This window comes from Clarias gariepinus, chromosome 19 (assembly GCF_024256425.1).
Source record: "Clarias gariepinus isolate MV-2021 ecotype Netherlands chromosome 19, CGAR_prim_01v2, whole genome shotgun sequence".
In the NCBI taxonomy this organism is placed as follows: domain Eukaryota; kingdom Metazoa; phylum Chordata; class Actinopteri; order Siluriformes; family Clariidae; genus Clarias; species Clarias gariepinus.
Genome location: NC_071118.1, coordinates 27,108,039 through 27,122,500, shown reverse-complemented (window position 1 = coordinate 27,122,500; position 14,462 = coordinate 27,108,039). Strand labels below are relative to the sequence as shown.

The window sequence follows — 14,462 nt, the reverse complement described above, 5'->3', positions numbered from 1 at the left end:
TTTTAGTGTTCTTTTCTAATCTATATTAAATTCTAAAACTGTATTAAATAAATAGGTAGATCAAAGCAAGGCATTCCGGTCTTCTGTTGTTTTTTTTTTTTTCCTTCATATCCCCAAAACTCCAAACCCCACCTCCTACATCTCCAAGCTGTGTCTCTCTCTGCCTCACTGAGAGCCAGCTGTAAACACTCACACGCCTATTGCAGATCTTTATCTCTGTTCTAAATAAATGAGCCGAACCTCGACGATCAGATCGGCGCAGCTGCAGAAGCTCGGCATCGATTTGGAGAGCAAACGCTCACTAGAACTGACCATGAAAATAAATAAATAATAAAATGTGGGCTTTTATTCAAATTAGACGGAGATGAGGCAAAATGAGAAATTAATATTGAACGTCTGAAAGACAGAACATGAATGAGCCAGAAATCGAGACAGGGGTAGCTGCAGATCGGAGTAATGGGTAGGGGGCGTGCCGAAAGGTAGGGGGCGTGCCGAAAGGTCTTCATGATTGGTTGCATAAGTTGCCTGTTTAAAGGCTAATATTAAACGCTATTGTTCTTTCTAATGTTTAAATAATGCAGCCAACATAATGCTCTATTTTAAAATTCCATTCTTTTCCTTTAAAATGTTGATATTACAAATATTCCTTTCTAAACATTCTACTGCGTTGCCATGAGTTACTGACATCATCCTCGTGCGTTTGCGTCATGGTCGTTGCTAAAAGGGATATATAGCTCCGACCGGAAACTAACAATGAATTGAATTGTTACACCCATTGGATCATTTTTCACGTCTAAAACTAATCCTTTCTGCAATACAAAAAGTTTTATTGTTGTATAGTGAGAGAAAATAACGTTAGATTGATGTGCGCATGCCCAATAGAGCTCGAGCTGTATTCCTTCTAGCCTTAACTGTATTAAACCCATAATCAAAATCAAATTACAATTATTTTAAAAAATATAGTACCATAAGCTGTTCATAAAAATTTTTTATGTAATTTTAATATTTTTGGAATACTATTAACTTTGTATTGCTTAAAGATGTCCAAAAAAGTTACAGAATTAGTTATTTATAATATGTTTTGAACTGACAGTTGTTTTTCTGTAGTTTTACTAAAAGTGCATAAAAACTAAAAACAATTCTTGTTTATACTGTTTTATATTGCTCTTTATAATGTCACTTTAATCAACTAAAATAAGCAGACTTGCACTATTCTTATTGCACTGTTCCGTTTTCACCATATCAGCCTTCTGTGTTGTAAACTGTCCCTTTTTGCAGAACAGTAACTCAATTATCTTACCCCTGTTGTTCTCCAAGTTTGGGTTATTTAATTTTTTTTTTTTTTTAGGTTTATTTAAGTTTTTTCAGTGTTATTTGTAACAAGGGTTGAGAGAAACGTAATTTCAATTCTCTATATGTATGCACTGTACATGTAGCAGAATTGACAATAACGTTGACTTTGACATTGCCTGATAAGGACAAATATGTTTCATAAAACACCACAATAAAGAGGAGGATGGGTACAGTTTAGTAACCTTTAAAAGTGGCACTTATTCAGTAAACAGACACAATTTTAGCCAATAAAACATTTTATTTAGAGGCAGAGCTGCTCCGTTTAAGAGTGTACTCCACCCAACCTGTACACTCAATCTGCTCATTCATTTATGCTGTAGTAGCAGTCCATGGAACAGAATCCTTCAAACTCTCGGTCAGAATAAAATGATGAGGCCTAAAACATTTCACGAGGCCTAAAAACATCTGTAGCGCAAAACGGACACCGATACAAACTGGCAACGATTACTTCGAGGAAAAACCTGTCCGTGTTTCGTCTCACAGTAATATGTGTCTGTCGACAACAATTAAACGAACAATTAAATAACAAAAATAAAGAAAAAAATTATTTATATTGGCGCAGAAGCTCTTTTCACCAATGGAAAAGCTTTTGACACGCCCCCTACCTTTCGGCACGCTAATTGGCCAACGCAAAAAGCTCCATTCACCCACCAGTTTCGATATGCCCTCTACCCTTCGCCACGCCCCGACCTTTTGGCACACTTATTGCTCCAGCCTGCAGTTATCCCTATTTGAGCAACCAGAGACCAGATTTAATGTGAAATCATCGATCAATCTTCATTAAGGCTGCCGGAGGCCACGCCTCCTCCACTGTAACTGACAACCACAGAGGACACACCTCCCTCACCGAGACTGAGGCTCAAAACCTCCTTTACTGAAACAGAGGCACAACGGCTACGCCTCCTTTCCTGAGCCGAGGACCACAAAAGCCACTAAGACCGAGATATAAAAGCCACGCCTCTTTTCTTGAAACTGACCTGAACTGAAGCCACACCCGCTTTACTGAGACTGAGGCACAGATGCCACGCCTTTTTAACAGGGACAAAAGCACTGAGGCCACGCCTCCTTCACTGAGAGAGCTAAAAAAAGCCACGCCTTCTTTAATACGATTGATAAACAAAATGTCACACCTCTTTTATTGAGCCTGAGCTATAAAAGCCACGCCTTCTCTCATGAGACTGAGCTATAAAAGCCACGCCTCTTTTACTAAGACTGAAATACAAAAACACACCCCTTTCTTCAGACGAGCTACAAAAGCCACTCATTCACGCCTCCTCTCCTGAGACAGAGCCACAAAAGCCACGCCTCCTCTCCTGAGACTGAGCCACAAAAGCCACGCCTCCTCTCCTGAGACAGAGCCACAAAAGCCACGCCTCCTCTCCTGAGACTGAGCTACAAAAGACACGCCTCCTCTCCTGAGACTGAGCCACAAAAGCCACGCCTCCTCTCCAGAGACTGAGCTATAAAAGCCACGCCTCCTTCACTTTGACCAAGGCACAAAACCACAAACCTCATGCCTACTTCACTTGTTTTGACATGTAGAGAATTTATTTTTTTAATTAAAAAAAAAAAAAAAAAAAAAAAAAAAAAAACTTACACCACCCAGTGTCCTCCACCTGGTTAATCTTCACCCGTTCTGACTGAACGTTTGTACAAAATATACGTCACTCCAAAAAAAATGTATATAATTTTTTTAAAACATTCGGTTGCGCGGCACCTCTCGTCCATGGTGCTTTGCAAAAGTCTGTTTTTCCCCCTCACACCCATCTGTTTATCCTGGAGGGAGGGAGGTCTTTAAACCCCCGCTGGCAAGTCCTCAGTTCAGCATATGTTTTCTGTTCATGATGTAATGAGGATGCTGAAATGGCGCATGGTTGGGGGGGCGGGTCTGTGTGTCTCTAAAACGTGCGATACAACGCAAGTGCCAGTTACGTACTGTAAATAACGACAGACTCACCTGGTCAGGTTACTTCCTGTTTTAGCTGCACATCATTTGCTAATCTGTGAATATAATCTACAGATCGTACTGTGCAGCGTTTCAATACAAGCCAAACCATATACACTGTACGAGTTAACATAAAACACTAAACACTTTTGTAGGACCTTGTACACAAACACATACAAACACACTTCGTTACACTACGTTCGACAAGGGGGAAAAAATATATATTAAACTAGATTATCGATCTATCATCATAGTCTGATTTCTTGTTGCGGGACCAAAAACAACATTACAAGGTGCGGTCAGGACGTGTTTTGTTTTTACAATTGTTTGTATTTGCTGAAATCCTCGTTGCCGTCTTTTACTCGGAGGAGAAACGCAGGAGCCGAGCTTTTTCGAACACCCCTCAGACGCATGTTTTCTTTAAGAGCTCTCGGCAGACCAGGAAGTAAAACGCCGAATCAGCACAGACGAGCTCGGGAATAGGTTCCAGCCACCGAGACTGAACTGAGCCTCTGCAGTGTTTAAGCACTGAAGCGTTACCTTGGCACAACCACACGCCCACGGCTCGCAGAAATGCAAAACACACACACACACACACACACACACACCTACACAGCGGGAAGCCATGGTGGGGCTGTTCTGTTGTGATTCATTTCAGTTCACATCAGCTCATAGAACTGTGTGTGTTGTAACCCAAGACACTATGTTTAAAGACTAAGAATCTCCTTTCATGTCCCTCTGTTTTTCCTCCTCCTCCTCCTCTTATCGCTTCATCTAACCTCTCTTTCTAACCTTCTATTGCTTTCCCGTCCTGTCGCAGGCTGCGTTCCCCCTCCCCTCGACCTTTCCCCTCGTTCTTTCCTCCTCCTGTCCAAACATGTGATAAGCGGCGCTTTAAAGAGCCCTGGAGCGCTTGTCCCGACCTGCCCGATCCCAAAGCAGCCTCTACCTACCGCTACGTCTTCCTGTGTGTGTCCGTCTCCCTGTCAGGGACGCATCCGTCGCATGAGAAGCGTGTGCGTTTAAAATGACGGGGGTTAAAAAAAAAAAAGTAAAGATTTATTTCAGGTATCCGGTCATGTCCTGATGTTGCACAGGTCAAGGGAAGGGTGAGAGACAGCAAGCACGTTGCCCGAGAGCACGTTTTCCTCGAGCGCAAGCAAATCCTGGTCTTGGCGTACGCCGCGACATTGTTGAGATGAAAGCGGAGCGAGCCTGCGATTACGACCGCTTTTGTTTAGCGCAGCGAGAGCTGAACCCGGCACACCCCTGTCCGAAACCTTACCTTTGAATGCACTATTGTTTAATTTAAGTGTTTCTTTTACAGATGATGGAGATGAAGTGAAAAGGGGCGGGGAGGTACACTTTGTCGCTGGGACACCCTATGTTTACCCTATGACACAATGCTTGTCCAGCTTTTGTGTTGTGTTTTTTTTTTTTAAACTAGCAACCAAGTAATGCACATGCAATTCTAATTTCTTTAAAGCTTTATTCATTAATTTATTTAATTTTATTTTACGAAGTGAGATATTCATTCCATAACATTTTGCTTTCATTTTTATGCGGTTAATGAAACCATAAATGAGAACCAGCGACAAGAAGGAACTTCGGTTGAAAGTGTGGAAGTGAAAAAGAAAAAAAAAAAAAAACAAACAAAGAGAAACACCCTTTCGAGGGTAAAGTTAAGTACCTCAATACCTCACTGTCCCCAAGCTAAGGTTTAAATCGACGAGTGGCAGAAGGTCACTTCTGCTCGTAATCGCTGTACAAACACATCTCTGATGTCCTACATCGATGCCCTCTGGCTTCACTAACCTTTGAGACTTTATTTATTTATTTTTTTTACCTTTTGATAAGTGACTAAATTAAACAGTAAATTTGTGTGGAACGGATTTGTTCGATCTTGAAAGGACAAGAAAGATTTCAAGACGCGTTGACACCTCAAGGAGGAACAAACTTTTACTTAGTAGCGTGTTTATTAGTCCCTCCCTTAGTTTACTTATTAGCGATGATATTAAGTGTGAGATTTCCTACAGTTTTGTACCTGAGCTTCTAATAACGAACGGATCAATCAGATCAATCCCCGCTGTCCGTTATCACCCAGATGAGGATGGATTCCCTTGTTGGGTCTGGTTCCTCTTAAGGTTTCCTCCTGTTGCCATCTCAGGAAGTTTTATCCTTGCAACCGTCGCTTTTGGCTCGCTCATCAGGGACGATCTGATCATTTTGACTAAGGCACATTTTCTCACATTTCCATGATATTCTTTCGATTATCTAAATCTACTTTGCAACAATGACCAGAGTTAAAAGTTCTATACAAAGGAAAATTTAATTGAATTGAATGTTTATATAAACAGGTGCAATAATTTATCGGTTTTAGGACGAGCAGCTATTCGTTTTGTTTTTTTGTTTATTCAGTCACCCGGGCAGACAAACAAGTTCAACAACTAGAAAGAAACAGATTTTGTTGATGTGGAACATCTTGAAAAACAACTAGAAGTGGGAAAACAAATAGAGATGTGAGGAAAATAAACAATAAATTATTCCCCACACTGACTCAAATACTTTTTAAATTACCATGTTTGCATTTCATGTGCTAAAATGTTGCAGTTCCTCTATAATCCTACAGAGATTTCTACACTAACTTTTAAATCCCGCCACCTACATACCTCGCCTGCTCCGAGCGTTACCGATGGATTGATTCACGTTACATGGACGACGCATGATCTTTTCAGGATGAGGAATATTCGAGAAATGTCCAGAACAAAACTCACCTCATGGTTGAACTTAAAGATGCAGAAATAAATTTAAGATGGTTACATTCAGAATAAAAGGACAAACCGAGGACAAGGCTAATAAATCCTTCTCTTTGCAGTTTATTTGCTGCTTTTAGTTTATCCTTGTTTGATTCGTTTCCACGCAACCGAGCCATGCGCGGCTGGAGATCTCACTTGCCTGGAGCACCAGCTAATAAATTTATCCTTTTCCCACTTCTTGATTATACTACTGTATAAATGACATTATCTGACTAATACAGTTGGTCCTGATGATCGGGACACGTCTATTCGTTTACCCTTTCGAGCCCTTTGCAGCTGGAAATAGTGCTTTACGAGCATGTCTCATCTCCCTGTCCTCTAAAGACGGACATTAACCGACACAAAATGCAATCACGTCCTGTTCGATTCCTCCGGCGCATCAGGGTAATGATGATCAGAGCTGGCTCCCTGGCCATCGGCCTGCTACAGCTCATTAGAGAGAGAGAGAGAGAGAGAGAGAGAGAGAGAGAGAGGCAGACAGTCTGGGGGTTTGTGTCCAGCTCCGTCCCGCTCTGTCTATACTGCGCCATCGATGTGCATTAAGCCTGCTTAGTTTAGAGCTAATAAAAGACACGACAATGTTTTATGCAAAAAAAAAAGAAAGAAAGCTTTCATATTTCCATCCATTACCAAGAGAAAATATCCTCGCTGTTGGATACGTTTGAATAGCTGATCTGAATTATTGCTCGCCCTGATCATATATTTATTATCATGGGTTTAGCCTGGTTAACTTTGTGAGCTACGTAGATAGCCTGATACGGTCGATCGTTTGCAGAACCTAGCTGTCCTAAAGCTCTAAATCCAAAACTCCAACATTAATCTAAAGCTAGACTGAAGAGGCGCAGCTTTATGAACATGGCTAACAGGAAGCTGCTTTGCAGACATTCTAGAACACTGTAAGGGATGAACAAACTTCTGGTAGTTGACAAGGCAGACAGGTGGACAGACGGACAAATAGATGGTTGGAGGGATGGTTAGTGACTTTAGTTGTATTTGTAGAGAGAAGATGCATGGTTGGATGGATGGACGGATGAATATTCCCATTTATAAAGTAGATGTATGGATGCATGGTTAGATGGTTGGATGGATAGATGGCGTTTTTATATTAACGATATTTATAGAAGATGGATGAATGGATGGTCATATTTATAGAGGTGGGTGGGCAAGGATACAGTATATGCATGTAGGATGCATTGCATTAATGACTGGTTGATCATCTTTATGGAGTAGCTGGATGGATGGATGACTAGTTGGTCAAATTTATACAGAGTAACTGGGTAGATGGATGGTCATTTTCATAAATTAGATGGATGTATGGCTTCCTAGATTAACGACTGGTCAAATTATTTATAATGACTGGTCAGAAGATGGATGGATGGATGGAGGGAGGGAGGGAGGGAGGGAGGGACGGAAGGATAAATGACTGGTTGGTCATATTAATAGAAAGTGAATAGAAGGATCCTACATCATTACATGCAACCGTAAACAGATTTCTTTTTAAATATGAAATGTCTTATTAATAATTACCACAAAGCTACACCATATTCTGAGCATGGTTACGTCTACGACTTTGTGGTGACACCGCGTCAGCTTCCTCTCCGTTTATTAGTCTCCCAGTACTGCGTGACGCAGAACGAGTTATGTGACGAGAGCCGCGCTATATATAGGTCTGTTACACCGGATCGTGCGTGCGGGCCCATTGCTGTCGGGACATGATCCGAGACGAGACGTGCATATTTCTGTCGTTGCAGACATCGCGCTAAGAAACGAGTCCAACCCGAAGAGGGCTAAACGCAGACACATGCACGTACAGACATACTTCCTGTCACATCCAGACATGCAAGGGCAAAGCGTTAACCTGCTATAATAATAATAATTTTTAAAAGTGCCGGATTCAGTTAGGAACACCTCATAAAACGGGCCCAGGGATGCATGTGTGTGTATGTGTGCGTGCACATCTTGTTCCCTGTCAAACTGGCCCGCCTGTAAAACACTCCATTTTCATTCTTCAATTCGAAAATGCAAAACACGAGATTAGGAACCGAGACAGAGAATAAAGAGAGAGAGCGAGAGAGAGAGAAGAGAAGACATGAGGCGCAGCGCCACACACCATGGCATGATGATGTATATATATTTTTTTAAACACGTTGAAAAAGTAAACAGACTAACAGAGCTTCCAAATATGGCTCGTTGTGTCAGCGGGCGTCAGTCATCGCGCTCGGGCCTGGAATTAGCATCTTTCCGGGGCCTCTTCTTCACGTACACAGAATGAGAAGTTAAAAAACGTAACAGCGCCACACCTTGGGTTCGTCTGACTTGTCGGATTAGAGCCCTTAGCGTAGGAACTGAACCATCAGGAAGGTGGAAGCTAGTGAGGTCTTTACACACAGTACGAGTAAGTGTATTCATGCTTGGGTGAAGAATCGCCGCTGTGGTTTACGATCCGTGGTTTAATCATTACCAAGACGGGGTGAAAGGCTGCAAGCCCTCACTCAAGCCGTTTCTATGACAACTAAACCTTTGCTCCTATTTTATTTTATTTATTTATTTATTTTTTAACTCCTTACCCTTCCTGCTTCCGCAGAGTGGCCTGTTTAACCCGGGTCACCTGACTCGCTAATCTTTAACGCAGCGCTCGCTTCGACTTCAGGAGCGGAGTCGCTGAGCGGCTCGATCGGTATCAGTCGGCGAGATAAAGATAAGATGTCGAACGCCGGGTACAGGTGATAATCACCGTGCTGCAGGTCACAGAGGTTCCTCGCTTGCCAGGTGTGTGTGTGTGTGTGTGTAAGTGCAAATAGGAACAAAATAGGCCACACTCTGTCTTTGTCTGGCAGGTTGCCCAAAGCTGATGATAGCATCTCTGTCCCTGCGTCGCAGCTCTACCATCCCAGTCGCTAAACAGGTTGTAACTTATACCGGCGGTCACGGAGGACTTTGCGCTGGCTAGACAGACCAGAAGTTACATGTAAAAGTCAAAGTCTACTTCGTTATCGTTTTGGAGATAGTAGAAAAATTCAAAATGGATCCCAGTGATGTGTTTCAATAGACGGAGCATGGCAAAAATTAACAAAGCTAAAAGTGGCCATTTAACCTTCTAGGCTTTTGTTGTTAATAATTATTATTTTTATTATTATTATTATTATTATTATTATTATCATCATAAGAACAACACCAAAAAACAATGAATTCAACGCAGATCATCGCACTAGAGACTATAAGCCAGAACAGTTTGTGATGGTAATCAGTGAAACAACAACATAGCTTGTGATCGATCGATCAATCGATCGATTGATCCCTGCTTCAAGCCCGAAATCATCTATTTATAATCGTCAAAGGCTCTGGTCAAGACAATTTCTCACTCACACGTTACATCTAAAGCCCTGTTTTTTTTTTGTTTTGTTTTTTTACCTAAGGCTGTAGAGTATAGTTTTAACCTGAATACCTCTATACAAAAAAGCGATTTATTTATTTATTAGTTTAATCTTTGAGTCTGAAAAGTTTACACTGTCCTCCCTGCTTTCTCCTTCTAGAAAACAAACAGTAGAAATAACTCTACGTGACACACTTCCCGTCCAGGATAATAATTTTCAGTTGTGTTTTATTTTTTTTTTTTTTTGCTTTGTACTAAACGTAAACAGAGATCAGAAGGTGGTCGGTCTGTTCTCTGATCTCCGAGTACAAAATCTAGAACAATAAAATGTACACGACGTGCCAGAGACGCGAAAGTGCAAGTCGGGTTTCCGGTACGGTATTGCGCAACTATTACAAAGTCATGTGACCTACAGCCTAAATAGAGATCAGTAGGTCATGTGACCTATAGCATGAGGATGAAAAAAAAAATAAAGTACTAAAATTTTGTGTGTAGTATGTAGAGATAAGTCGTAAGTAGAGATTTTAGAGCCTTTTTTTTGGGGGGGGGCGGGCGAACACGTTGCCATGTTGAGAGGAATTACCACACACACTACAGACATCCTTTTGGTTTTGTTACTTCACAGAGTTATGTCCTAGCTAAAAAACACTTTAACCAACTAACCGTTGTAAAAATTCAGTCAGGTAAGCTAGTCTTTAGCTAGACCTTTGTTGATACACACCATCATCTTCGTTGTAACATAGTAGCTACTGTTTAAAGGGGGTAACCATGTAACACCTCGGGTTCTTACCGTGATGACGGCCTTGCTGAGGCACAGCGAGCCCCTGCAGCCGTACTCCCTCTCGTGCTGCGACTTATAATAACTCAGAGTGTTGTTCCTCAGCACGACCCAGCGATCCTGCCAGCCGTGGATGTAGTTCGTCCACTGTGGAGCCAGAGAGGACAGGGAACATCGTTAGAGTCTTTCACAACCTTATATAATGAGACTCGATATAAATCAGGCACTACGAATGCAGAAGCAAGCGTTCACATTAGATCGGCCAAGAAGGCGAAGGTCACAGCTGTACACTATAAGAGTTATGGAAGTTTTCTTCTCTCACTGCATAGCTGAGATTACCAGATTTAGAAGGTCTAAAATCATATATTATATTATTTTTTGTATTATTTTTAGCATTACTACTCTGACCTGAATGCGGTATAACTATTACAGTGGATCTGTAGGAAGGTTAAACTGAATAGATTACTAAAATTACTAACTTAGTAATGCTTCTCTCAAAGCTTTTCTGATGGTTATAAATTTGTCAAACACCAATAAGCATCCATGGTCTTTACGAAGTTTTACTTCTTTCTACACTGTAAATCAGCGCTGAAAGCAGACTCAAAATCTGCAATACTCTCCTTTCAACAGTTGATATTGAGACGTTAATATTAATCTGAGGTGCTGTTTGTTAATTGGTGATTTCTGAGGCTGGTAACTCTAAATTAACTTCTAAAATAAAAAAGCAGAGGTTTAGGCTTGTTGCGGTCTTGCTTTCTCAGAAAGGTCTTCAAGAGAGACAGTTTCATCATGGTGCTTGATGGGTTTTGCAAACGCACGATACTGTTCTTGCCAGGACTTGCTAGAACAGCTGACCTCCATGTTTAAAAAATTACAACTGACTTAAATACCTAACTCCATAGGTGTTATTTTATAGTTTTGAAATCTCCAGTATTCTTTTAAAATGTAGAAAATAAATTACTAAAAACAAAAAAATTAAATTAGATGTTTTTTTTCCCAATGTGTCTTTTTACTGGCACTGTAGCCTTAGTCGTGTCATGTGTTATTATTATTGCTACTACTAACATTAATGGGTTTAATATATGTGTGTACACATACTTATCTCATCCCAGAACCTTCACTTATTTGACATCTTTTTCAATTCAAGTCCGTGTATAATGTCAAACTGGCAAAGAATTAATTTAAATTTACATTCAGGCATTTGGCAGACATTCTTATCCAGTCCAGGCTTTCTTATCCAAAAGTGCTTTGAAGTTTCTGTCATTGGGTAGGTACTTACACTGTGTTACTAGGCCACTAACCAAGTGCCATTAGTCAAACACAGTTGATATTAAAATGGGAAGGGGAATTTTTTTTTTATTAGGGGTAGGATTAGTCCAAGTACTGAAGAAATTATTTTTAAACGATCCTTTAGAAGATGGATTCTGATTGGTCAGTACAAAATTTCTATAACTGCACCTCTGAGATGTGATCTTCTGCCCTGTTAGGAGACATTTATTTAAAATGTCTCACCAGCTGTAATTTTTACATTTTCTGCCACAGGAAATTCTTCTGGACTGAAGCTCTCTCCCTCAAATATTTTATATATATATATATATATATATATATATATATATATATATATATATATATATATATACACACACACACACACTAAATATATGCATGCATATATACACATTATATAGACATATACCTTGTGCGGGGATATAGGCCCAATTAAAACACCCAAGTTCAATAATTAACAGGTCAGATAAACAATAATTGGACACACACACTATATGGAGAAAAGTATATGGCCAAACCTGTTAATTTAATTATTGAATTGTGGTGTATTAATCGGGCCTCCATTATCCCCAGTAAAGGGTAGTCTTAATGCTTTATCATACAAGGACATTTTGGACAATGTTATGCTCCTATGCAACGTTGTAGCAACTTTGTTGTTTGGTAAAGGCCCATTTCTATTCCATCATGACCGAGTATGACCAAGTGCACAAAGCAAGGACATAGTCTGTTGAGTTTGATGTGGAAGAACCTGACTGGCCCGAACACAGAGCCCTGAGACCTCAGCCCTATCGACAACCTTTGGAATGAACAGAAAAGGAGATTGCTAAACCAGGTCTTCTCGTCCAACATCAGTGACTGACCTCAGAAATGCTCTACAGAATGAATGGGCATGCCAAAGAAACCCTTGTAAACAGCCTCCCAAGAAGAGTGGAAGTTGTTATAGCTGCAAAAGGGGGAGTGGCTCCATATTGAAGTGCATGTATTTGGCTATACAACAGAGAGACTCAGTACCATTTAGACATATACATATATTTCTTATTATATATAATTACTATTTAGACACACTACATAGTGACGTCATGGACAGATAGATAGATAGATAGATAGAAAATTTATTACACTACAAGACTTTAAACTGGTATTTAGCTGACAGCAATGTCAAAACACAGTGCATTTATTTATGTCAGTGTATGTATAAGCATTAATAAGCAGAACATGACGTCATAATCAGGCGCCGCTCAAACTGTTATTGACGTCTCAGTCAACATTTCCACACAGGTTAGCGTTTAGCCTAGCCACATCACCATGACCCATAGTAACCCCGCCGACTTGATAGTCCCATTTAACACCACTTACTCACTGTGTTTATACTGCCTCATTGTGTCTGTTTTTCTATTTAAAACGCTGAAATCAGATTAAACTTGTGATAAAAACCTATAAACAATGAGCTAATACTATATCAACATTGATAGCGAGAACAGCTCATTATTTAGCTAGCACCATGTTGCCATGGAGATAGGTTAAATTGCGCGTGTACATATGTACATGGTCGCGTTTTAAAAACCCATGACGTCACTAAGTAGCGTGCCTAAATAGTGCGCGAGCGCTGTGTAACGACGACGACAGTTAACCGTGCGGTAGAAAATTCTAGAAATATCAGGTTTATTAGTGTACTAAATATGTAGAGATTGGGTGTATTAGTGTATTAAATATATATAGATCAGATTTATTCGTGCAGGAAATAATTTTTAATACATTAGTGAGAGCGAGAAGATTTAAGTGGAGTATTTTCTGGCGTATTGATGAGATTTGAGCTCCAGGCTGGCTGTAAACACACGATGTAATTGTGTCGGCTTTACCTTGCTGAGCACGCCGCTGAATTCGGCCACCCCGCCGCCGTGAGGTCCGGGATCCGTCTCCAGATCCTCCTCAGAGCCCGAGGAGTTCCAGCTCTGGTTGTCCGACATCTGCTTGCCGTTGGAGAGCGGACTGGAGCTCATTCGGGCAGCGGAGGGGAGAGATCAGCCGAGGAGAAAGAGGGGAGGGGGCTGAGGGGGTTCGGTCGCCTGTGTGTGTGTGTGTGTGTGGTGATTCGGCCTCGCATGTAAAATAAATCCACCAGGATCATCCGACCGTGTTGATATCATTCGCTAGCTAACCTGGCTAGCCTTCTGAGTGCAGCTCATTTAAAGCAGGAAGCCTTTTAATAAGAGGGAGAGCCCCGACAACAAACCCCGCCCACTCCTACTCCCACACACACAACACAGCCACACCCACTATCACGCGTCCGAATAAATAGACCCCGCCCACCGCTCCGCCTCCGTCAACACCTTTCCCTCGTCTGGTCTCGTGCGCGGCTGCTGTAAAACATTGACCGTATTTTCTGTAAAACGTTCACCATAAAAAAACACACAAACACACACACACACTCTATCATCCGCTGCGCTGCTCGATCCTAACTCGAACTTGATGATTTAAATTACACGAACCCACAGCAGACAGACTTGCTGTGTGTAAGTGATGATTTTGGCAAAGAGAGAGGCGTACAGACCTAAACAAACGCCGCCATCTTGGATGTGACGTAGTTCGGCTGAGAGGCGCGCGCGCATGATGTTAGCGTGTATCAGTTCTCATCACTCAGCACTGGGTCATTAACTCATTATTGATCACCAAACGTTAGTACTTGCAGTGACTACAGACTAAATAATGCTCTGAAGAGGGATATAATGTCCATAAGAATTTAGCAGGATATACAGTATCTTTATAAATATATCTATATAAACAGAACTCGCGCCTTCAATAATGCAGTACTTAAGAGTTCAACCTGCAACATAAAACAAACCAAAATTTTCAGTAAAAAGGAAGTTCTGAGCAGATATGTGCCAGATTATAAACCACAAGTTTTGATAG

The 14,462-nt window shown here is 41.0% G+C and overlaps 1 protein-coding gene across 2 annotated transcripts in view; it reads right to left on the bottom strand.

Annotated features, from left to right (window-relative positions):
• cert1b (ceramide transporter 1b) overlaps nucleotides 1–13,750 on the bottom strand; it is a 38,191-nt gene extending 24,441 nt beyond the window's left edge. The window contains exons 1-2 of one of the 2 annotated variants that reach the window (XM_053478096.1): nucleotides 13,412–13,750; nucleotides 10,278–10,412 (exon numbers count right to left, since the gene is read on the bottom strand). In XM_053478096.1, coding sequence (XP_053334071.1) covers nucleotides 10,278–10,412; nucleotides 13,412–13,552 — 276 coding nt within the window. In that variant the 5' untranslated portion in view covers nucleotides 13,553–13,750. The remainder of the gene's footprint in view (nucleotides 1–10,277; nucleotides 10,413–13,411) is intronic. The other variant, XM_053478097.1, reaches the window with a different exon arrangement.
• Between the last annotated feature and the right edge of the window lie 712 nt (nucleotides 13,751–14,462).